The sequence below is a fragment of the Rhipicephalus microplus genome, unplaced genomic scaffold (assembly GCF_043290135.1).
Source record: "Rhipicephalus microplus isolate Deutch F79 unplaced genomic scaffold, USDA_Rmic scaffold_15, whole genome shotgun sequence".
Lineage (NCBI taxonomy): Eukaryota > Metazoa > Arthropoda > Arachnida > Ixodida > Ixodidae > Rhipicephalus > Rhipicephalus microplus.
The window spans coordinates 3980555-4007376 of NW_027464588.1; the positions used below are offsets into that span (position 1 = coordinate 3980555).

General features: G+C 45.4%; 1 protein-coding gene across 2 annotated transcripts in view; it reads right to left on the reverse strand.

Moving 5' to 3' along the window:
* The window catches only part of LOC142784589 (uncharacterized), a 236983-nt gene extending 210575 nt beyond the window's left edge, over positions 1–26408 (reverse strand). For both annotated transcript variants that reach the window (XM_075883010.1, XM_075883009.1), the window contains exon 1: positions 26227–26408. In XM_075883010.1, coding sequence (XP_075739125.1) covers positions 26227–26331 — 105 coding nt within the window. In that variant the 5' untranslated portion in view covers positions 26332–26408. The remainder of the gene's footprint in view (positions 1–26226) is intronic.
* Positions 26409–26822: the final 414 nt, after the last annotated feature.

Here is a 26822-nt window from a genome sequence, read left to right on the forward strand (position 1 = left end):
ATTCTTTTAATTAGGTGCATCGTTTGATAAACCTTCACTTCGATATTGCTTAGCGTTTCCCTGTTGGTGCCTTTGGCTTTTATTATTAACCCCAGTACCCTTAGCTTTTCCACAATGGGTATGGTGTGTCTATCTCGTGTTTTAAGTTGTATGTCTGCGTAGGTATGTGCATTGTGGCGCTTGCGAAGTTGGCCTTTTAATGTTGGTCTATACAATAGCTATATAATATGGTTATATAATATATATATAATATAAGGGTGCAGCGATGGCGTAGTGGTTAGAGCATCCGCCTCGCATGCAAGAGGTCTGTGGCTCAAATCCCGGTGCCGCGCAGTTCCCAACCGAATTAAAAAAATCCACGTGTTGATGGAACTGCATTAAGAGGCCTGGGGTGCGGCCTCACCGGCAACCACCGCCGGGAACGCACTCCCTCACCAGAGAAGGATTGGCCACCCTGGTGCAGTATCTGGCCACTACCTCCCATATGCATACGTCAAATAACTCACGACCCTCAGTCCCCAGCCGCTGCGAAGCAACTGACCACGGCGGCGGTCAGATCTGCAACGCAGCAGAAGGTACTAATAATCTCTGGATCCGGACAGGGCGCCATTGGAACCTGAACTTGTCAACGTTTAACGCTAGAACATTATCTAATGAGGGAAGTCTAGCTGTACTGTTCGAGGAGCTAGAGGGTGTTAAATGGAATATAATAGGGCTTAGTGAGGTTAGGAGGACAGATGAGGGCTATACGGTGCTACAGAATGGGCACGTTCTTTGCTATCGTGGCTTGGCAGACAGAAGAAAACTGGGAGTGGGGTTCCTAATTCACAGAAACAAAGCTGGCAACATAGAGGAATACAATATCATTAATAAAAGGGTGGTAGGTATCGTAATTAAACTAAATAAAAGATACAAGATGAACGTAGTACAGGCTTACGCGCCTACATCGAGCCATGATGACGCTTCAGTTGAAAGCTTCTATCAAGACGTGGAATCGGCAATGAGTAAGGTAAAAACACAGTATACTATAGTGATGGGCGACTTTAGCGCAAACGTAGGGAAGAAGCAGGCTGGAAACCAGGCAGTAGGAGATTATGGCATCGGTACTAGAAACGCCAGAGGGGAGCTACTAGTAGAATTCGCAGAACGCAATAATTTACGGATTTTGAATACCTTCTACCAAAAGCGAGAAAACCGCAAGTGGACATGAAGGAGCCCTAATGGCAAAAATAAGAACGAAATAGACTTTTTATTCTGTGCACACCCAGGAATCGCGCAGGATGTGGAAGTGGTTGGCAAGGTACGATGCAGTGACCATAGAATGGTACGCTCTCTAATTCAGCTAGACTTGAAAAAGGAGCGACAGAAACTTATACGCAAGAAGACAATCAATCAGCTAGCACTGAGAGGGAAAGTACTGGAATTCAGAGTGTCGCTGCAGAACAGGTACTCGGCTCTTAGTGAGCAAAACAACGTTAGCGTAGATACAATGAATAATAATCTGACGAGTATCTTTACCGAGTGAGCAGTTGAAGTTGGAGGCAGGGTAGTTAGACAGGAAACTGGCAAGCTTTCCCAGGAAACGAAGAACCTAATTAAGAAGCGTCAAATCATGAAGTGTCAAGTACAACAGACAAAATAGAACTGGCAGAGCTTTCGAAGTTGAATAATAGACGTAAGGTGTTGATTATTTTTCACGTTCTGGGCTGAGACAAGGAAACGAGAAAGAAGAAGAGCGCGAGCGAGGGACGCGGGGACGCTCAAGTGACAGCAGAGCGCTTCCGAACGCAGGTAAATAAACAAGTATTTTTGCCTTATACCTTAAAGACGGAGTTGAGTCTGATCGCAGTGTCTGGAACGCCATCGTCTTAAAATTGGTACCAAAGAACCGGGATTGAAAACCAGGACCCTACGAACGGCTACCAGTCAACTGCAGCGGCATGGAGCGACTGAAGTCGAAGCAGACGTCGCGGCGAGCACACAACACAAGGATTGTAAACGAGGCAAGTGAGCTCCTCGCTAACGACTCTGCCTCCTATGACCAGCTCAACTGCATATATGAGACGCTGAAGGCTAATAACGAAGAGCTTAAAAACCTGAACAACGAGATTGAGCCGCATATACCTGACGAGGAGTTCGAGGTCGAGTATAACGCTGTCTTACAATACGAGGACGTTGCTACGCGCATTCTCGCTGAGATTCTCAGCAAGAAAGATCGCATGCCAAGGACATCGACTGGAATTCAAGAAACAATTGCCCAGACAGTCGTAGCACCATCAGATGAAACTGGACTTGAATTGCCTAATCTGACAATAGCTCCTTTTTTTGGAGACCTCTGCAAGTGGACGGAATTTTGGGAACAATTTTACCAAATTGTTTATAGTAACAATCGCATCACTGCCGCAGAGAAGTTTCATTACCTACGACTGTATCTTGAAGGAGACGCTGCATCAGTAATTGCGGGCCTTCTGACGACAGAAAAATGCTACAGTGACGCCATCAAAATGCTACAGAAGCGATTTGGGGACAAGACGCGCCTGGAGCAAGAATATTTTGCCAAGCTACGGAGGTTAAGCCCTGTCCGTTGATTGACTGACACCAAAGCGCTACGTAGCTTGTACGACCAAGTTCTCGTGAATATCCGAGGCTTAGAGACTTTCGGTGTGCACAAGTCGTCATTTTCGTGAATGCTCTGCGACATCCTACTACGTGCTCTTCCACGGGATATAGTCGTGCAGTATCATCGATCATGTGCCGTCCAGTTGGCATATGACTCGAGAGCTGAAGCTACACCCATGGGACTGAACCATGTGCTCAACTTCCTGTATATCGAGCTGGAAAGCCTGGAGAAGAGTGATTTTAAGGATGCCAAAGGACGAGAACATGGAACACTCCCCGTGGCCAGTCAGTCGACGTACTCTCGGTGTGGGAAACCGACGTCATCTCTGCTTCACAGCAACTCGGTACGAGAAAAAAAGGACAACTGCGTATTCTGCTCGTCCAGTCATCACGGATCGGAAGCCTGCACAGCTGACTTGTCACTGACGCAGAAGAAGGAACTGCTTTCCAACGACAAAAGGTGTTTCCGCTGCACCACCAAAGGACATCGGGCACGGGACAGCAAAAAGAGGATTTCCTGCACCAGATTCCAAGCTCGACACGCTACAAGCATGTGCGATCCTGATAGTTGTTCGCGAAAGTCAGACTATGCTAACAAGAACTACGAAAAAACTACGACAGTCTGTGCATCACTTAAAAGAAGACCCGTCAAGGAAGACTTTACCACTTCCGTTTTTCTTCAGACTTTCAGAGCATGGGTCATGATTGATGACACCTGCCGCTACATACGCGGCGTTTTCGATGATGGCAGTCAGAGGACTTTCGTAACTGAAGATCTGTCCAAGCACCTCAAGCTGAAAAGCGTGGGAGCAACTCAAATAGCCTTCAATACTTTCGCAAATACATCGGACCAAGAGGCTACGAGGCGTCGCATAGTAGAACTACGACTGCGAAGCCAGTTTTCCGACGCGGAAATAGTCCTAACTGCAATAGAGATCCCAAGCATCTGCCAAGATATCGCAGAGACTGCAATGGACGTAGCCTTCATTGCGTCTTTCAAGAAGCTGGGAAACGATGTTGCCGATGAGCTCCAACATCCATCTATCATAACTAAGAGTGGCATCAGCGTACTTATCGGGTCCGATCAGATGTGGAAAGTGTTGACCGGCGAAGTTTCACGGTGCGAAGGCAACGAATCATATATCGCACTGAACTACAAGCTTGGATGTACCTTCCAGGGAAGCACATCGCACTTGGTGTCCCGCCCAAATACTTCACAAATGATGGTGTGCGTGCTAAAAGCTCAAGCTACCGATTCCGACGAGATTTTGCGCTCCTTTTGGGAACTTGAAAACATAGGAATTACGGACACGATAAACAAGCCACCTGAAATGAGCAAAACCATGAGGCATTTTGAACAAACGATTAGCTTTATAAACGGAAGATATGAAGCGACCCGCCCTTGGAAGGATAATTTTGAGCTTGCAAGCAACAGGCAAGTAGCCATTAATCGACTGGACAAGATTGTCAACCGTCTCGACTCCAGAAAAGGACTGCTCGAAACGTATGACCGTACCATAAGGGAGTACTTGAGGGCAGGACACGTCGAAGTCGTCAGTGACGCACCAGCAGAGGTGATGAAATTATATTACTTGCCGCACAAGGAAGTCATGCGTGAACAAGCACTGACGACGAAAAATGAGAGTAGTGTTTGACGCTTCGTCACATGCCAAAGTATGCAAGTCCCTTAATGACTGCCTTCAAAAGGGTGACAGCTTATACCAAGACCTCGTGCGAATTCTGCTACGCTTCAGAACGCACCCGGTGGCAGTTATCGCGGACATAGAAAAGGCATTCCTTCAAATTGCGATATGGAACGACGACAAAGACGCTTTCCGCTTTCTCTGTTTTGCAGAAGGAGATTTATTGAAAGGCAAGCTGCAAGAGTGGAGGATGACACGACTGTCTATTGGAGCTACATGTAGCCCATTTTCGCTCACAGCTACTATTCTCTACCACGTAAAAAGAGCACCGTCTGTCATGGCACAAACAGCGCAAACTCTTACCGAGTCGTTTTACGTGGATGACTTAGTGACTGGTGCCGACACAGAAGAGGAAGCTGGTAAATTATGCCGAGAAGTACTACCCAATGACCTGCAAAAAGAATGGAATGATTGGGTCATCCAGCTGCCGCAACTGCAAGACGTCGTCGTTCCTCGCTATCTGGGTGGCGGAGCAAGGAAGACCAATGTGCTTCAAGTACATGTTTCTCTGCGATGCCAGTCCAGCGTCATACGGAGCAGCGATATACATCGTATCAAGTCCTGAGGAGCCGATACTGTTGATTGCGAAGTCCCGTGTAGCACCCATTAAAGAGACAACGCTGCCGCGATTGGAGCTGCTGGCTGCCTTAATCGGCTCAAGAATGTTGGCATACGAGAAAAGGGCTTTGAGGAATGTTCAAGTTGCCTACACGATGAGGACAGATTCCGCCATTGTGTTGTCATGGATAAAAGGTGACGTCAAAAAGTGGAAACAGTTCATAGCCAACAGAGTCATTGAAATTAGGTGCACTACAGAACAAAGTGGAGATACTGTCCTGGAACGGACAACCCGGCTGACCTACTCACACGTGGCGCGATGCTTGAAAGACTGCTGTGCAGCTCAAAATAGTTGCATGGTCCCGAATGGCTAACTAAACCGATGTCTGAATGGCCCCTACAGTTCTGTGAAGTAGACATAGCGGAAGCCACCCAAGGTGAAGTTACAACAGTCCACGTCGCACTAATGGCACGCTTCTCGGTTCCGATAATTGATATTCAACGGTACAGCGGGCTTCAACAGCTACTCAGAGTCACTGCGTGGATTTTCAGATTTACTTACCAACGCAGAAAAAGAAGTAATCATACAGGAAATCTCGTGGCAACAGAAATCCTGAATGGTGAACAGTATTGGATAAGATGTACAAAGAGCAAAGCTTTCTTGAAGAACTCACCACTTTTACCAACGGCCAACCAGTCAAGTCTACATCTCGAATCGCTGAACTACGTCCTTACATAGACAAACACGGAATTCTTCGGGTTGGAGGCCGTTTATTTTTTATGCATTCCACACAAGATGTCAAGCACCCAATCATAGTGCCGTCAAGCCACCACTTTTCGACACTTTTGACAAACAGAGCCCATCTTCAAGTCTTACATGGAGGAGTTAGAGATACACTTACGCAGCTTCGGGAACGCTACTGGATTTGTCGAGCTCGCTCTTTGGTAAAAAGAGTGCTGCATGGCTGCAATTTATGCAAGCGTTTCAGTGCGGGCCCAGGAACTGCTGAGACTGCTGCGTTAACAAGTCAACGAGTGACACCAACGAACCCGTTCGAAGTTGTAGGAGTCGACTTCGCGGGCCCTCTGTATGCACGCACGTAGAAAGGGGACACGAAGTGCTACGTTGCACTTTTCACGTGCGCCGTATCTAGAGCCGTGCATCTCGAGTTTGTCTCGGAAATGACATCCGAGGCTTTCCTGCTGTGCCTACGACGATTTGCAGCTCGGAGAGGATTACCTAGGGTGATCTATTCTGACAACGCACGAAGCTTTCACAAGACATCGGCAGACATAAAGCGGCTAAACCGAATGTTCTCTGAAGAGGACGTCGCTGGTCACCTCACCACCAATGGCATTTCGTGGAAGTTTATAGCACCAAATACTCCTTGGTGGGGTGGATGGTGGGAGCGCCTTGTACGATCAGTGAAGCTTCCGCTGCGAAAAATTATCCGCAAAGCTCGTCTGAACTACGAAGAAATATTGACAGTGCTGGCGGAGGTCGAAGCAGTCGTAAACTCTAAGCCTCTGACTTTCATCGAGACAGATGCAGGAGAACCTTGCACTTTGATGCCAGCCGAACTTCTCCTTCGACGAAGATGGATTTTCATACCGTATGCAACTGCTGACGAAGTCAACAGTATTTCCAAACGATCAGACGCCATACGCAGACACAACTACAGGCAGCTGCTGGTTGAAAGTTTTTGGAAGCGTTGTCAAAAAGAATACCTGTTGCAATTACGATCAGCACACTTTGCCGACACGAAATCCAATACAGCATTGAAGCAAGGGGACATCGTTCTCGTGCATGTGGACAACACGCCACGCCAGCTATGCAAGCTTGCAAAGGTCACGGAAGTGTACCGCAGTGCAGACGGTCTCATTCGTTCTTGCAAGATCAAGTTGCAAGGCGGTCACCTTGCGATCAGGCTGATACAAAGACTGTACCAACTTGAACTATGTGTTTACCTTTGTGCGGCCGGGAATGTTGATTATTTTTCACGTTCTGGGCTGGGACAAGGAAACGAGAAAGAAGAAGAGCGCGAGCGAGGGACGCGGGGACGCTCAAGTGACAGCAGAGCACTTGCAAACGCAGTTAAATAAACGATTATTTTAGCCTTATACCTTAAAGACGGAGTTGAGTCTGATCGCAGTGTCTGGAACGCCCTCGTCTTAAAAAAGGTTTGCGATGTAAGAAGGTATAACATAGAGAGAATTGAACACGCTCTGAAAAACGGAGGAAGCGTCAAAGCAGTGAAGAGGAAACTTGGGATAGGCAAAAGTCGGATGTATGCACTAAGGGACAAAGAAGGCAAAATAACTACCAATATGGATAGGATAGTTAAAATAGCGGAGAAGTTTTACAGAGATCTGTAGAGTAGCCGAGACAACCACGACCTTAATACTATAAGAACTAGCAGTAACCCAGATGACACCCCACCAGCAATGATAGAAGTCAGAAAAGCTTTGAAGATCATGCAAAGAGGCAAAGCTGCTGGTGAGGATCAGGTAACGTCAGATCTGATGAAAGACGAAGGACAGATTGTGTTAGAAAAACTAGCCACCCTGTTTATGAGGTGTCTCCTGACGGGAAGAGTACCAGAGTCTTGGAAGAACGCGAACATCATCTTAATACATAAGAAAGGAGATGACAAGGACTTGAAGAATTACAGGCTGATCAGCTTGCTTTCTGTAGTATACAAGCTATTTACAAAGGTAATTGCTAATAGAGTAAAGAAAACATTAGAATTCAATCAACCAAAAGAACAAGCAGGATTTCGAACAGGCTACTCAACAATCGACCACATCCATACTATCAATCAGGTAATAGAGAAATGCTCAGAGTATAAACAACCACTATACATAGCCTTCATAGATTACGAGAAGGCTTTTGATTCAGTAGAAATATCAGCCGTCATGCAGACACTGCGGAATCAGGGCGTAGATGAAGTATATATAAACATTCTGGAAGAAATCTACAGGGGATGAACTGCTACCATAGTGCTTCATAAAGAAAGCAACCGAATACCAAGCAAAAAGTGTGTAAGACAGGGGGACACAGTCTCCGCAATGCTATTTCCAGCGTGCTTACAGGAAGTTTTCAGAAGCCTACAATGGGAACAGTTAGGGATAAGAGTCAATAGAGAATACCTTAGTAACCTGCGCTTCGCCGATGACATTGCATTGCTGAGTAACTCAGCGGATGAATTGCAACTCATGATTACGGAGTTAGACAAGGAGAGCAGAAAGGTGGGTCTTAAAATTAATCTGCAGAAAACGAAAGTAATGTACAACAACCTCAGAATTGAGCAGCGCTTCGAGATTGGTAATAGTGCATTCGAAGTTGTAAAAGACTATGTCTACTTAGGGCAGGTAATAACCACAGAGCCGAACCACGAGATTGAAGTAACTAGAAGAATAAGAATGGGGTGGAGCACATTCGGCAAGCACTCTCAAATTATGACAGGTATATTTCCACTATCCCTCGAGAGGAACGTATATAACAGCTGTATCTTGCCGGTACTTAGCAACGGAGCAGAAACCTGGAGACTTACAAAGAGGGTTCAGCTTAAATTGAGGACGACGCAGCGAGCAATGGAAAGAAAAATGGTAGGTGTAACCTTAAGAGACAAGAAGAGAGCAGAGTGGATTAGGGGACAAACGGGGGTTAAGGATATCATAGTTGAAATAAAGAAGAGGAAATGAACATTGGCCGGGCATGTAGCGCGTAGGCAGGATAACCGCTGGTCATTAAGGGCGACTAACTGGATTCCCAGAGAAGGGAAGCTGGTTAGGGGGAGACAGAAGGTTAGGTGGGCAGATGAGATTAAGAAGTTTGCGGATATAAATTGGCAGCAGCAAGCACAGGACCGGGTTAACTGGCAGAACATGGGAGAGGCCTTTGTCCTGCAGTAGACGTAGTGAGGCTGATAATGATGATGATGATATAATAGCAGCTCAAATTTTTCGGCTGAACACGTGAGACCAGTTCCTTCTAGGTATTGCTCTACGGTGTCGATCGCTTCTTGTAAACGTTGTTCGATTGACCCATCGCTGCCGTTGCTTACCCACAGAGTAATATCATCTGCATATATTGTCTGGTGCAAACCTATTATCTTTTCTAATCTACTTGGGAGGCCAGTTAAGACTACGTTAAATAACACAGGTGATATCACTGATTCTTGGGGTGTACCTGCACTACTAATAGATAAATCCTCGGATGTGAGGCCTCCTACAACAATTTTGCATGTCTATCCGTTAGGAAGTTCCGGATGTAATTATACGTCCGCTCACTTAAACCTAAGTTACTGACATGATTTAGTATGGCTTGGTGGGTGACAATACCAAATGCCTTCTTTAGATAAAGGCCGAGGATGGCTCGAGTTGATCTGCTAGGGTCCTCCATGATCCCATGTTTCATTTGTAGCATCACGTCTTGTGTACAGAGACTTTTCCGAAATTCTATCATTGTACATGGGAGTACGTTGTTGTCCTCTAGGTAGTTAGTCAATCAGGTCAGTAAGGCGTGTTCTCCTATGTTACCCAAGCAGGAAGTTAGTGAAATAGTTCTTAGGTTTTCAAGCTGTGCGCGTTTGCCAGGCTTTGGTATAAGCACAACGTTCGCCGTTTTCTATTGCTGCAGTATGTGACCTTGTCTCCAGTATTCATTAATAAAGTCCGTTAATTTGCCAATGGACGTATCGTCTAGGTTTCGCAGTGTTTTGTTCGTAGGCGTATGGGCCCGATGCCGACGTAGTATTTAGTTTGTGTAGAACTGCTCGTATCTTGGCTTCGTTCAATTCTTCATTAAGGTCAGGATTCGGCGCTCCTACGTAATCGGCGTGAGTGCATGGAGGTGCCTGGGATATGTATTTAAGCGCGACCTCTTTGAGAAAGTTTTTTTCTATGCCTTTATAGACATGCAGAATTTTGTTGATATTTTGTTTGTGTACCTTTTTTGGGTCTTCTGGGTCCTTTTCCTAGGCTCAGTTGGTTGTCCATGGCGGTACAACTTTCTTCCCATTGTAGGCAATAAAGCTGTTGTGCGTATTGTTCAATTTCCTTGTTAAGTGTGACTATCTTTTTTCTTAGTGTTTTGGTATGTTTCTGAGTTTTCCAGCGTTTTTGTAGCGCTTGTTTGGCTTCCCATATATGTAATAGCCTACTGTCCAGAACATCAAGCTTAGATTTCGGTGGGACTATTTTTGTTGCCTCCGAAATATCCTTCTTTAGATTAGCTGTCCATTGGTCGATGTTTGAAATGCTTTCTGTGATGCCCTTTCGCATATATCTGAATTTAACCCAGTCAACTAGCCTAAGCTGTTTGCCCATAGCTTTGGTGGCCCGCCCCCACCCCCAACAAGCTGGATTTCAATGATAGAATGATCGCTTCCGAAGTCTTGCTGTGTATACAGCCTTCGTGCAGATTGCGTGTTCTTTCTAAAGTAAGGTCAGGCTTCGTATCACCACAGACACTATTCTCTTGCCTAGTGGGTACTGTGGGGCAGTGATGAGTGTTAGCCCTTCCTGCTGCGAGTGCAGCCAGAGATTCCTGCCCTTGGGGTGGACGTGTTTACAACCCCATGTACAATGAGGGGCATTAAAGTCCCCTTCAATTATTACAACTCGGTCACCCACTATGGTAAGAGTGCGGTTAAAGAGAGTTAAGCATCTGTGCCGTGTGAATTTCGGGCTACTGTACACGTTTAGGAAGAGCACACTGTCCCCTGTTGTTCTTGTGGATATGATTTCAATTATTATATTTTCTATATTGGTAACGTGTGTGCTGTGTAGCACTGCCGTGTGATCCCTACGCACTGAAGTTGTAGGGGCTTTAGTCTCCCCCACGGCACTGCCGATAGAGCGGTAGCCAGACAACTTAGCGAGACCATGCGTCTCCTGTACGATGATGATATCTGTTTTTTTCTTTTTACATTTCATGTTTCTTTTTACATTACATTTGCTCTGTAATTTTTCGCTGTCCGACCGGTCGCCATCCGGTATTATCCTCAAATTCTTATTTCGAAATGCTTTCTCTCTCCACGGTCATTTCCATCTGATTAAAAAACTCAAAACGCCAAGCTTGCAGAGCGCCGCGTTCTTCGTGGTTCGACGCGACGCTTAGGTGCGTCGCAGTGGTGATGGTGGTGTCTACGGCGAACGCTATGCAGGCGGCTCTTCTGCCGGCGCATCGAACACAAAAATTGGCATAAAATGGTGAAATGCCAGTCCTCCCACCTGAATTTTCGTAAGAATGGTCGCGATGACTTATGGCGTTGATTCGTAACGAGAAATCTGCTAGATATGGTGATTTCGCCGAGAAACATCCAGAAAGGACGGAGCCGACGCGATGAGCGACTGCTCTTGCCATGTGGCTCCCTCTGCCTTCCCAGCCGGTCTACTTTTGGTGAATTTTCTGAAGTGGAGACGTCCACGCCCGAAATATTGATGTCGTCCGGTTTCTTTTGACCTTAGGAAGGCGATAAGCACATATTCTCGTCGTTGCACCCGAAGATTTCGCACAAAAACAACCAAACCGCAGGAGCTGAATATAAGCGCTTCCTCACTCGTGAGCACTTTCTGAGCATTCGTCCTAAGCCGACACGAAAGCCATCACAACGCGGTAAGAGTGTTTGGGGGAGAATTCACTGTTAGTGCCACTCTTTTGAAGGGTGCAGGTGTATAGCACTTTCCGAGGCGTTACAGTAATGACTTTTTCTGCGAAAAAAGCATTTCTTGTGAACGGGCTTCAGGACGGTTTTAGCAATAGCTTCTCTTTTCTTTGCTTTTTATAGCAGCCAATCATAGTCCCTACGTGGTTCAAGAGCGTCTTGACCACCGATGCTTTGAGGATAGTGGGGTGGTTGGAACTGAACTGCTGGTGTCGTCAGGTGTGCGAAGGTTTTTATGGAACACAAGAAGCTCAGACATCCTTCTACCCCAATTTTTTTCTGCCTCACTAGCCAAGCTGAAAAAAGAGGAACGTTTTTATATTCACGTTCCACGATATATTTAATTTTTGGGTCGACAGCCGTTCCAGAAGTCTATTGTTGTTAGATTGCTTGATCATGAAAAAGACGTCAGCCACATATTTGGAAGGCGGTGTCTGTGGTTCGGCGAACATGTCTATAGTTCGCTTTTCAACGTGTTTCACCGTCAAGCTTTCCGCAAAAGCAGAAATGGCAGCCTCTTTTACTATTCTAGGTTATTGTTTGTAGAATCAACATACCGAAGGAAAATTATGTTGTGTTGAGGCAGAACTCTATCAGTCGCCACAGTTCGTCAATGCTGAGGATCTTCCTTTAGCTGAGCTTCTCATTTCGGTCATATAATACTGTTTAACATTTCGGCGCAGGGGTAAGTTAAAGTGGTGGCTGACAAAAATAAGTATGGGTGAGTAAGTTGAGTTGAATAAAGTTCATTGACCCAAGCGTTGTGCTCTGGGCTATGCCATTGGAGACCCGTTGGGGTTTTTCTCCCGCATTTTGAAGCGTATTATTGCCAGTCTGTTCACTCAATTTTTTTTGTACCTGCCTCAATGTCTGCGAGTAGTCCTCTGCACGATTATTCGATATCCTCAATGGGCTTCCCTGCTTCTCTCGTTCTATGTCCTCTCGGAACTTGTCCTAGTTCACGATCTCTGCCTTTCGGTAGCCATCCACCTTGCTTTTGTCCTTTCCAACAGTCCCGCACAGGTCCCTGTGGTTGTTTTTCAGGTTCCCGAAAGAGTTCTACCATGGAATCGCGCCCACATCCGAAGACACGGCGAGATCAGGGCACGTATTGCCACACCTGTCCTGCCTGATCAGCCGAAGAACACGAAAAAAGAATTCGTCATTTTATCTTCCGTTCCCAAACTGTCCCATAGACTTAAGAAGGTGGGTCCACGTCATGGTAAAGAGGTGGTTTTCACTGCCAAGTAAAAGGTCAGCAATGTCAGCGCGGCTATGCGTAAACGCACCAGAAACGACCTGTTTTAAGTGCGAATGCACTTTATAAGCAACCCTGAATCCGCCGTCCGCGTTGCGCATCCTCCTTTCCCCTAGAAACGGTGCGAGCAGCGGAGAAGGGCGTCTGTAGCAACGGCGCAGCGACGTCACACACCACGTTATTGCGTGCACTCCACCCTCCGAACCGTGGCTGAGCGCGCCCGTGCAGTCACTGAGTGAAGGGCAGAGCACGCGCAATCTCTCAGCGGAGCGGAGGGCGGAGCGCGTGCAATCTATGACGACTTGCTCGAGATCGTCAAGTCGTCATAGGTATGGATTCATTGCAGGCATCAACCTCGACTGTAATACCTCTAACAACGAGTACAACGCAATCGAATGCGAGCATTGCACGCGTCGTTGATGATGTCGCGCCGGTTGAAGACAAGGCAGCGCGGCGAAGGGCCCGTGAGGCCGAGCACAAGCGGGCGAAGTGGGCCGCGGTCATAACCTTCATTATAGTGCGAATTTCCTCTCACGTATACGCGTGAACTCACCAAGATTTTCCGAGAGGGTCTGATGGTTTCTGGGAATTGCAATATGATCACACGGGGAGTTTACGCTAAATCACGGGCGAATTGTAATGAATTTTAACTTTACTCCCCTTCATAGCATCACCCTGTGCATTCGCACCTAACCATGTTCACTCTCGAGTAAACCCTTGGAAGTTTTTTCGTAATGCATGCTCCATTAATCACAAGAATGCTTGTACAATGTGCCAGTGATGTTGCTTACAGCATACACTTCGCGTGCGGAAGAGTTTATATTGGTCAGACGGGGTGGTTTGTGAACACGGGATTGAGGAAGGACCAAAATTCTTTTCCAGGTATTTCGCCCTTGCCGCACTTGGCCATGCACTGCCAGGACTGTGGAGTGCATTGCAAGTTTTTCAAAAACGATGATATTTTTCCGCCACCACGACCAGCCAACAGAATAAATATTTGAAACCCCAAAAATTTCAAAACCAAGGACAAAACTGTGTCAGTGAACCGTCAATCACTCCCTATGATCACAAATTACTATTTTTAGATTATTCACGCTCAGGTTGGTAATATAGAAAGCACTCTGTCAGCACTGGAGTGTTTTCAGTTTTCTTGCCGTGTAAAAGCATGCGCGAAAAATGTACGTGTTTGGTGTTTCTACATTCAACTTTTCAGTTGAAAGTCAGCGCTCGTCATCTGTGCTTTCTTTACTCTGTGTTCGTTTTTTTGCGCTGTTTTAACTCATCTAGCAATTATTCGTTATCAACTAGCTCAGTTTTCAACAGTATTCCTTGCAAGCCTATTCGTTACAGACAAAGCATGAAAGCAAACACTTTCTTCAAATTTCAGAGATGTTTCATTCACTATCACGTGTTGTAAACTGCTCGAGCACACCATCCCAAAGCACATGAGGGTATTTCTAGAGCGCTTTGATTTTTGTCGCCCGACAAATATAGATTTGCAATTGTCTGTCTAAGTCAATGAAGCAACTCAACTTGTTCGCGACGTTGCTACTGCACCTAAAACCATCTTGAAACCCACCTAATTATCTTCAGGCCTATTTATTTTTTTTCTGAATATGTAATAACAAAATGATACCTCTACTGTAAAATATCTTTAGCAGGGTAACTCTGCGCTTATATGAACGTTTCTACATTAACGGTTACAATCAGTACTTCACGAACATATGATGCCTAACACACTTTTTCGATTTCATGTAGTTACTCAGAGCTATGTTCTTGTTTAATATAATCATCACTGCTATTTTCACTTTCCATAAAATGTACTTGCGGATGACTGCGTTATTTGGAGAAAAGTTAGTCAAGATTGGCGGTGAGGACGTGCTCACATCGCTCTCCACTTTATGAGACGCTTTCAGGCAGATATTTCATTCAAGTCTACCTAAAGAGTGCGTCATCTTTTTTGTGAAGTTGCGAGGATTCGAAGGACACCAGAATTTGTGACCTGGACCAACTTCACGAGAAATTATCAACATTTGAAGAGATACGACGTGCACGAACGCAGCTAACCGTATCACCGGATTTGGTCGGCGGTGCCGGGACGCTACACCGGGCGGGGTGCGGCGACGGGTGTGTGTGCGTCGACTGGCTCACAACTATTCAACCAACTTTCTCCGACATTTTCTGACCGAGTTAGGAGTCAAGGGTGAGTGGCATTTAACCTCCCTTTCGGATTATGCGCCTTGCGCAGAGAAAAACGGAGGTCGGCTCATTCCCCTGTTTCTACTGAGCATGCATGCATAAGCACGCCTAGAAATTCTTCGTCTACATGGACGTTGACGAAAACTCTCCCGGCGCATTTTTGCTGTCGAAGAATCAACTGAACGACGCGAGTATCGTCTCGTCAAAAGGAACCAAGTAACGACGGGCGAGCACCCAGCGCTGCGTCTCTCGATAACAAGAACGATAACGACGCGGGCCTGGCTCTTACTTGGACGGAGGACGGCTGGCACACCGTTCTTTCACGCAGAAGAAAAAGTACCATAAACAAAGCCAGAAATAGCCCGAGAAGGGACTAGAAAAGAAAAACAAAAAGTCAGCAGGCCATTCGCTTGTCGACGCAGCACGGGACAGCCAAGTCAAGCGGGATTTCCAGCGCGGAAAACGCCGAGGACCAACGCCCCTTGCAAAGGAAGAGATAAAAGTTATCCTGAGACCACACAGGGGCCTCACAGTGAAAAATCTATTTGGATTGGAGCTCTTTATGGTAGTGATAGAGGCCTGCCGGAACAGCTTTGAAGGAGAAAGTTTTTTGCTGTGGGTCCACCCTGAATCGAACATCATAATATTGTCCACGCCACACGAACAAGTGGCGGGCAGGCTGAGAAAGATCAACCAATTGAAAATCAGAGGACGGATTCACCCCTTCAATGCGCACGTGGCCGACCCAGAAGGCGTGCTGCGAGGTATCGTTCGCGGACTACCGCCCGAAACCACTCAGGCCGACCTGATTGCAAACCTATGAATACGGACACAAGGGGTGAAGATAGAGAAAGCCAGGATGCTGGGCTCCTCGAAGTCAGCAATAATAACTTTTACGGGCGACGTGCTCCCCAGATGTGTCTATATTATGGGCTCAGAGGCGATCTGTTATTGATACGAGCCTACCGTACAGGTTTGCAAGATTTGTCGATCAACTGCACACCAAACCGATGTGTGCCCAGCTCCGAACGCCAACGTGTGCTCTAAGTGTTGGACGTGTGATCCTACTCAAGGACACGAATGCGCCCTGAACTGCGCCACATGCGGTGAAGAGCACGCTACAGGAGACAAATCATGCAAAAAGAAACTGGAAAATGTGGCTCCCCGATTATAACGCGTGGAGACGCCTCGAAGATAAGTAGAGTGTACCTACGCCGAGAAGAATGTCCCGCAACTTGAGCAACACCAGCAAAAACCTCCTCGTTTGTTCAGCTTAGACCAAGAGGCAGCGACGCTTCAGACGCGGCAGACATCTAGATCCAGCTTCAGATCACGATAAGATCGAGATCAACATTAAAGACCCCGCAACAATGAAACATTAGCAAGCCTCTGGAGGCCCCTGGCATGCCAAACTTGAAGAAAACACCGAGCAGCAGCTGGGAAACAAGCTCCACCCATGCCAGGAAAGAAGAAGCAGTTGCATTAACCACTAGCCTTAGTACGCAGGACGTACAAAACAACCAACCAAACAAGGTGAGCTGGGCGACTGCAGTGCCTCCTAATGTTCCGGCAACAGATAGCCCACAGTATAGGAAAATTCTAGAAGAGAACAAAAGATTACCACAATTAAATTAAACAGCTTTTAAATGAAATGGCTTCGGAGCGGAAAGAGTATAAAATGGCCATCTCGTCAATGGAAATCAAATTAGAAAATGCAATTAAGAAAATACAAAACCCAGAGTTGGTAGGCAACCCCACCAAGGGCAATAAAGATGCCCGAGAGCGTCTAGCCCACATGAAGAATAGTGCAGAAACGAGCACGGAAACGATAGACGAAGCCTCGTTCGCTACGCAATCAGAAAGCAGTGAACTAGTAAAGCAAGTGCAGACGCAAGTTCAAGCAAACAGGGAAAGCATAGCTACTTTACATAAACCTCTAGGTGATTTCATGGCGGAAATGAAAACGTTTGTCGTAGAAGATCAGAAAATTCGGAGTCAATATGTTAACGATGCTGTGGAAGGCTTGCAGAGGGCACTGAACAAACGCTCAATGTCCGCCCCAGGTATGGACAAACCATCCAAAGCGGGCCGCGGCAGCATGGATACGACCATGCAGCATGGCCAAAAATTATATAAAAATTGTAGAACAATTAGAGATTGGGCAGTGGAACTGTCGCACTTTTCACAAGCGCGCCGCCGCACTCCAAAATTACATGAACTCGGCACCAATTCAGCCAGACGTAATATGTGTGCAGGAAGTTGGGACCAAGATGGTCAAACTGCAGGGATAATATTGTTTACAAGATCCAAATTATCCCCGCGTAGCCTCGCTGGTTAGCAAAAGTAATGCAGCAAAGGTTGAGTACAAAGAAAGTTTGCGGATAAATTATCAGATAATCACCCTCCTTCCTCTGAAGAGAGGCAAAGTGAAAACCGTAATAATAAATATATACAGCCCTCCCAAAGACAAACACGAGGTCTTTGGTGCACTGCTTGAAAATGTGTCGGTATTGCAGGGGCGAGAGATCGACTTGTAGTATTGGGTGACGTTAACGCACCCAGCACCACATGGGTTTATCCGAGAGATTCTCCTAAGGGAACGCGTCTCGAACACGCCGTATCCAAACTACGATTGAGCTTAATTACTCTACCAACAACACCTACCAGGCTGGGTAACAGCGTAAGACGAGACACTTTTCCTGGTCTGACATTCACACGTAATGTTAACGACGCTAAGTGGACAAACCTGGAAGAGAATCTCGGCAGCGATCACTAGATAATCAGTTTTTCCCTCTCAACACCAAAACTACGCAGGGTCATAGGAGACGTGGTGATAGCTGACTGGAAAGGTACAGACGACGTGATCCCCCACCCGACTTAGTACCTGAGTCGATTGGGGAATGGTCAGAGTACATAATCTCAGTTCACAAACATCTAAACGTATCGCGAGAACAGAAGAGACTCCTGCAGTCGACAGGCACCTGCTCCACCTTTGGGAGAGCAGGCGCCATATGCTGAAAAGGTGGAAGAACCAGCGGCTCAACCGGAACCTTCTCCGCAGAATCGCTGCTTTAGGAGAGGAGGCAAATCAACACGCTAACAAATTGCAACTGAGGGATGGATCCAGTTCTGCAGTTCACTACAGGACACTCTGAGCACTGCAAAAACTTGGGCCATCCTAGGAACATGCTTAACCCAGAAAATTCAAAATCGGCCAAGAACAAAACACGACAACGAATAATGCATGATTTTTGGGGCACAGAGGAGCAGTTAATCCAAGCACCCAGGACAGATACATAGGAGAAAATACTGAAAGTTGCATCATTGAAATGCAGTACACTGGTGCGAAAAACGAGAGACTCGACGCCCCAATCACCAAGGAAGAGGTTTTTGCGGCTGCCCAAGCAGCCAAGAGAAATTCTGCCCATGGTTAAGATCAAATCACAAATGCAATGATAAGGAACCTCAGCGATAAGGTTATACAGGCACTGACAAACCATTTTAATGACTACTATTGGCTCAAAGGGAGGACACCCGAAGAATGGAAAGTAGCCAAAATTATTACGATACCGAAACCCGGGAAGAAGCCATCCCTGCAGGCACTCAGGCCCATATCTTTTACGTCATGCATGGGAAAGCTTTTCGAAAGGGTTATTAATAATCGGCTCCAAAACTTTATAGAGGACAACGGCCTTTTTCCAGTCATTATGCTGGGTTTACGCAATGGCCTCTCCACTCAAGACGCATTTCTCCTATTACAAGAGGAAGTTTTGAGCTATATACCTACAGAAGGAGAAAATCTAATACTAGCCCTTGATTTAAAAGCAGCATTCGACAATATCTCGCATAAGGCAGCCCTAACAGAACTAAACAGCATCGCATGTGGGACAAACGCCTACAATTACATCAAGGCGATCCTCACAGAAAGGCAGGCTTCGATAAGCATAGCACAAGTCACGTCAGACGCTTTTCAGATGCCACACAAAGGTACCCCTCAAGGAGCCATTCTCTCTCCCCTGCTCTTTAATATCGCCTTGTTACGACTCATGCGAGCTCTGGATAAAGTTCGGCAGTTAGGATACACTCTCCATGCGGATGACATCACCCTATGGGCATCGCGTGTATCTCTGGCTAACAAAGAGCAGACACTTCAAGAGGATGCAACAGCAGTTAAAAATTTTGCGAAGGCAAGTGGGCTCAGCTGTGCCCCAGAAAAATCTGAAATTATCAGGGTACATGGAAAAAGATACAAAAGTAACGGAAGCATCGACATACACATTGAAGGTGTCAAAGTGCGTGAGGTAACCATCGCACGTATTCTGGGTTTTTGGGTTCAATGTAATGGACGAGCGAACCATACAATAAACATATTAAAATCAGCCACAATACAAGTTGCACGAATGATTCATAGAATAACATACCACAAACAGGGAATGAAGGAAGGAGACACAATTAGATTAGTACAGGCACTTGTAATGTGTAAGGTTACGTATAGCCTACCCTTGCACATGTTAAACAAATCAGAAGAAAAAACCATCGAGTCTATAATTAGGGGCACCTACAAAGTGGCCATAGGGCTACCGGTAAGCACACCAACTCAAATGCTTTTGGACCTCGGTATATATATTACATACCCTGAGCTAAAGACAGTGGTACTGACTGCGCAGAGCAATTGTCCAAGTCAAACGAAAGCGGGGAGAGAGATACTTGCTAGGGTGGGCTTTCCGCCATACCCTCAGAACCTGACGAGGTTCTTGTAGAAATCCCGGATCCTGTCTGCAGCAAGATCTCGATCTCACCACTACCCAATAACATGGACGTAAAAACAAACAGAAAGCGCAGAGAGGAGAGAGTGTGATGGCTCCAAAAACATTAAAAAACAAATCAAATGTTTTGTGTCTGGACGCTTCGAGGTACAATTTTAAACGGTCAGTTGCATCAGTACTTAGCAACGACAACTACATGGTGACATGTGCATCGCTGTACACGTCTTCGATCGCCAAGGCGGGATGCTTTGCCACTGACCTTGCAATCAAAGCGCAGGAACAAAGAGGTGAACCGCAGACAACTATCATTTCCGACTCACAGGAAGCGTGCCGTTTCTTTTTAAGACGCCACCTTCCGATAAAAATAAGCAAATTCTTAGGCGGGAGATTGACGAACAAATACAGGCTGATCTGGTGTCCAGGACACGCCAGCCTGGAGGGGAACGAAAGTGCTGACGCTTGTGCTCGAGGGCTCAGGAACCGAGCAGAGCTTCGACAGCACATTCAATTCTTTCAAACACTCCAGGAGGATGCTATCGAGGAGGATAATGATTCATCCAGAATGGCCCCTCACGAAATTCTTGCTAACCAACAAGGCATGAGACAAAAATACAGCGCCACCCACAAATCATTAGAAGGGGAGGACACGATTGACCTCCACTGAATTAAAACGGGAGTCTTTCCCAATCTTCAAAGATTACACAAAATTTTTCCAACGCTGTATGGACATGCGTGTCCGTGGTGTGGCGGCTCGCCATCACTCTACCACATTTCGTGGGGACGCCTAAAACGACCACCAAATTTAGATACCTTTTTAGGTCAGAACAAGCTTTGTAATACTTTCGAGCAATGGGAGGCACAGCTCGCCAGCTCTGATCCAGAGGTGCAGCTTGCACTTCTGCGTCACGTCAGACAGGTGGCGGCAGCCAGTGGAGTCCCGGACTTGGGGCCCCACCCATCAAGCTCATGACCCCTGTCCCAAACCCTTGCAAATAAAGTTTTTTCTTCCTTCTTTCCTAGTCTAGATTATCGCATTACGTCTAGTGATCTTTTAGTAGCTTCAGCTGATAGCTGCTTTGCATGGCAAGACGAAGCAAGTACAAAATTCCTTTAAGTGACTGTAGTCGAAAAAACATCGCGCTCAACTTTACACAACAAATTATTGATATTCTTTGTTAATAAAGTTGAAGAACAGAAATATTCAGGTTTACTATATTAAATGGGACAAATATATCTTCGAAGCCGCTACTGCAATTATTCCTGAAAGAAAGCCTGCATCTCTGAACAATGCCACCAAATCTGCAAGCAAGGGCATCGATTGTAAGCCTAGTTCTTGAACACACTGACATGGTATGGTTTCAATGCACTTGCATAAAAAAACAGAAACCAATAAAAGCATTCATAACGAATGAAGGTGCCTAGATTCGCCAAGAAGTCATTCACCCCAGTACCGCATGCGAACACTGTTCAGAACGACGAAGCAGACATGACTCAAACTCTTGTGTTAGCAACAAGATAGATAAAAGTACAGGATAGATAGTAACAAGATATATACTTTTAAGGAAGCTATATCTCTGCAGACTCGACAAACATGAAATAAGGACATGCAAACATTCCTTGAATGCGTACTTAACAATCACACTTTTAGACACTATTTCTAACCACTTTAAACAGCAGAATAGTATCACAATTTTCACCTATCCAAGAGACGAAATAATTCACTTCAGAGATAGATAAATCTATGTTTATACCAGAAAAATGAAGAAACAGGTAGATCATTTTACATCTACAGTTTTCCTCTACACTGCGCCAAAAGCACTGTAGTTCAGGCTCGCCGAAGTATTTGATTTGAAACACATATAGTAAAGAGATATTATTCAATAATCTTCATATGAATATATAAGGTGACCATATACAAACACATAAATGTAAAAAAAATTGGCAGATTCCACGTACAGCGGTATTCGATGATATGCGAAGCACAAATTAGAAGGTTTATATGTGACTTTAAAGTCAGCAAAGCATTATGAGGTGGAGGTAAACGATGCCGTACATGTCTTCCATGTCAAGATTATCATTTTTGGATGTGTCATTGACCTTAGTAATCTATTCAAGCCACGTGATGCCAAATTTAGTGTACCTGGAGCTAGAAAAATTGCCACGAGCATGGCATGAGCGTGGTATGTTGTCATGCTCTTAGGTGACACGCTTGTCAGGATTATTATGTTTGCTCCAAACATATACTTTTGCCATCCATTGACTTCACGTAACACCAAAGTTGGTATATGTGAAAATAGCAAAATGACCGCGATTGCATCATGAAGGGTCCAATATACTACAACGCAGCGTTGACGCGTGCGCACACTGGCCAAGGCAACCCTACCTAAGCAAAACGCGAGAGCTATATAATCTGACGCCAGGCTCGGCCGGCACGACCAGCATCCGTCGGCACGGCCCGGCGGCAACCGGCACGCAATGCAAAATGCTGCATTTCGCGCATATGGGTTAGCCAGACAACAGTGCGTTTTCCTCTTTTCGTGACGGAGGGACGCTGGATGCGCTGAAACGCGCATGCGTCAAAGCAAAGCAACGCGGCGTGCCAGGGAGTATTTGGCAGGACCGGTGCCTGGCGTGGCAACGCCGGCATGACACGAGGCATTGAACGCCGGCGAACATGCTCACCGCGTCACAACGAAATGTATTGGCGCCTTGACTTTGGCCTGTATTCATGTTCTCACATGATACGCATTTCTTTTATATCATGTTTGCACCAGTCACACAGCTTCGTCATTCATTGACGTCACGTAATACCAAGTTTGGGACATGTGAAGCTAGCGAAACACCCACAAGCGGATCATGAGCGTAGCATGTAGTCGTGTTTCTACATGACACGCATCTCATGTTTATTATGTTTCCACGGGTATCATACCTTCGTCGTTCATTCACGTCCCGTAATAGGAAACTTGGTATAAGTGAAGCTAGCGAAACGACCACCAGTGCATCATGAGCGTAGCATGTAGTCAGGTTGTTACACGACACGTATCTCACAATCATCATGTTTGCACCACTCACATGTTGCACCTTCATCATCCATTCATGCACCGTAATACCAAATTTGTATATGTGACGCTAGCAAAACGGCCACGAGCACATTATGAGCGTAGCATGTAGTCATGTTGTTACATGACACGTATCTCAGAATTATCATGTTTGCACCAGTCACATGTTGCACCTTCGTCATCCATTCACGCACCGTAATACCAAATTTCGTATATGTGATGCTAGCAAAACGGCCACTAGCACGTCATGAGCGTGGCATGTAGTCATGTTGTCATATGATACGCATTTTATGACTTTCATGTCAGGCTTGTCGCTTGTATTCCATATGCAATCATGTCAAACCATACCAGTTTTGCAACATGCCAGATGAACTGAACCACTGCAAGAGCTGCAGAACCAAAAAATGTAAATCCTAATATTATGACATACATGACATGATTTTAATGTTACGACTACTCAAATATCTTCTTCATGCAGTCATGTTATGCCAGATAAAGTTTGGTATCAATACCAGTAACGGCCAGGAGAGCTAAAAGTCTTAGGCGGCTAGATAGATAGATAGATAGATAGATAGCGAGATAGATAGACAGATTGATAGATAGATAGATAGATAGATAGATAGATATGCTCCATGTCACTGACGTTCGCTAAGAAATCCTTCGCAATTAAAATTATTGAGTCTGTTCGGAATACAGTAACTAGTACATCCAGCAAATTAGGATAAACACCCACAATGTCCTATTCTAGCTACTGTGAACAGCTTTTTGGCCTGTGATTACTCTTTTTATCAGTCTTCCTCCTTGTGAATGATTGAAACCATGTGCTTCATTGCGGATTCAAAATTGTAGCGAGAATAATAAAAAAAAGTTTTGCATAAGCAGCATAATTTCGTCTCCGTTGAAGTGATCCTAAGGGTATTAAGTAACCATCGTTAGTTTATTGTCCATCAAGTCGTATTCTGCTAGCACTTCTTCTCTTAAAGTAAAACCAAAGATCACACAAAATTATGAAAATAATACATGATTGGATCCCATTGGTGGCATTCTATATTTTCATCCACTTTCCCTTGTTCACAATTACATTGTAATTATTTCTAATAGTGTGCCCTATACTACTATTAGCATTACCTTCTGCTAGTCTTCATTATTACAGTGTCTAACCACAACAACAAAAAACAAACCTTTAAATTTACCCTTCATATCTTTATTCATATCGAGGGCCTTGTTTTGGCAGCCTTCATGCCTTCAGGTTGTATGCGAGGGAATATAGGATCAGCTGCCAGCTGCAGATCACATGCTAAGTGAAGCCAACAGGCAGAGTGTTCCATACTTACTGCAATGTCAACAGATGGCGCTGAATAATTTATTTCAATTTAACTGATTTGCACACACAAAAACATCGAGACACAGAAGAAAGAGAGAGAGAGCAAGCCGAAAACTGCCACCAGGAGGGGCACAACGCCTGCTCATTCTTTCGGGAAGAGGGAAAAACAGAAAAAACAAAGATTAGAGGAGAGAGAGAGAGAATAGAAGAGAGGCTTGATAGAAAACAAACCGAAGAAGACTTATACAAGTATAAGCCAAAAATTAAAACAAAATTAACAAAAACCTAATAAAAACTATAAACGGCTGACGAGATCTGCAGTGGTCACTTGTGTCAGTCACTGTGAAATGAACATCAGATATTATGTATAATGATACTTTCAGAGCATTTCGTGGATGCGTGGTGTCTCTACGCTGGAAAGATCCGCACACCATTTCCGTGCATCAGGCATTGCTGTGAACGCCTACGTAACCTGAAAGTCTGAGCTCATCATTTCTCAAATTGATTTCTTGGAGAGCTACAAAATCCGTCGGATTCTTCATTGGTAGGAGCCTAAGAACAATAGGTCAGCATGGCGTGGTCTTACAGACCTAACATTCTATAGCAGCACATAGAGACGGGGCTTCCGCCGGATGTTCATGTTGCTTTTAGCGAAGACTGACAAGAATTGAAACGGCAGCCTCCAAAAGCTGTTGTGCGGCTAACGGCTCCTGGCATTTGTAAACCGGCTATGTGTGATCTGACGACGTTAACAAGCATCTTAAGCATGGTGACGAGTGGGGCATAATGGTTGGATGGAGCCGTTTGTGGCACCCTGTTTACAGTATTGATTGATATGTGGGGTTTAACGTCCCAAAACCACTATATGATTATGAGAGACGCCGTAGTGGAGGGCTCCGGAAATTTAGACCACCTGGGATTTTTTAACATGCACCCAAATCTGAGCACACGGGCCTACAACATTTCCGCCTCCGTCGGAAATGCAGCCACCGCAGCCGGGATTCGAACCCGCGCCCTGCGGGGCAGCAGCCGAGTACCTTAGCCACTAGACCACCGCGGCGGGCCTGTTTACAGTATTTTCTACTGCAGACATGACATTGGCGGTAGCTGGTTGCAACATTTTCTAAGGCGCGACATTTGATAAGGTTGTGTCCGATGTCTTTGATGGAATCGCCGGCTACGATTTCGCCAAAATGCTGAAATTGCGCCTCCCTCCATCGCTTCAGTTCACTCTGACTGTACTATTCTTCGGACGTGCAGGTGCATGTTGAATTGTGCCATTTCCGGCTACTTGAAGGGTACTATGGCTAGGCGTATTTCCTCGTGATGCCATAGTTCTAGATTTCTGTTCCAGGACCTTCAATTTCTTCTTTAGCTTGAGACACTCTTTTTCCGTTGCCAAGTGCTCGCCATTTTAGTTAGGGCAGCGAGATGTCATACTTTCACAAAATTTTACGTTGTGATTTGCGCCATAGTTAGCACAGATGACAACACTGGTGCAGAAATCCTGTGATTTTCCAAGCCTAAGATATTTGCGGCATTGTAGAGGCTTTGGTGAGAAAGGTCGGACCGGGTATCGCACTAGTCCGATCTTTGTGTGACTCGGTAGCTTTTCGCACCCGAAAAGTATCTTCCCACAATTTGAAGAGCGAAACCTTCGAGCACTGATAACGCTGATTGACGCTCCCTTGTTTAAATGCACATATATACCCCATGCAGTGGATGATAGTATGACGGCCACCATAGCATAGTGGTAAAGCACGTGCTATCCGAAGGTCGCAGCTTCAGATCCTGCCGGTTGCAGGTTACCTTTCCGTCGTATTCGCTCATTCAAATATGAATTACAATTTGTTCTAAAACCATCACTTATAATTCTCCTGGTATAATCATCTGTTAGTCGTAATTATTATTTCGGCTAACAATCTGAAAGCAGTTCTTAAGTTTGCACTTCTTTCTTATGTGGTATCGGTATCATGAAAGAGACATGTGCGGTTATCTAGGTGTAGGAATACTGGTAAATTATAATGCAGCTTGAATATTTTTACATACAAACTGAAGTATTAGCTTACATCGAGAAGTTCTCCAATGGATCCACGCTGATTAGCTACTTGTGTTCTGACAGCAAGAGCCCCCGAAAGTACTTGAAGTATGCTTGCAAGCAAAATAATATTCATTCTGGCAATACCGTTTAGCGAGAGGTTATAACTCTATCATTTGAGGCAGGATGTGCCTTTCGTATATATTTTATGGACAGCTGGAATGCCGCAGATTATTATGAGCTGATTGGCTACGGCATCTCTGCCGTCTTTAAAGATATACGTCAACAAAAACTACAGCGTAAACACGTCATCACTTCAACAGAACTTGCTTTCCTGCTCTTTACGTTTTGACATTTGTTTTAGGAGAATGTGTGCCTAGCATATAATAACAAATGTAACATTAACTGCACAAACTAAGCATGTAACAAGTATATGCAATAAAAATGAGGTGTGGGAGGTCAAGAAGTATATATCAGTTTTGAAGTGACATTTTTTAAGCGGCAGCAAATATTCACATAAAACTTCACAGGGCCACGAAGAATACCACTGACTATCACATAATACTTTTTTTATGTCTATGTGACCTGTGTTTTGCTAAATTCCACTCCCGTATTGCAAAGTGGGTT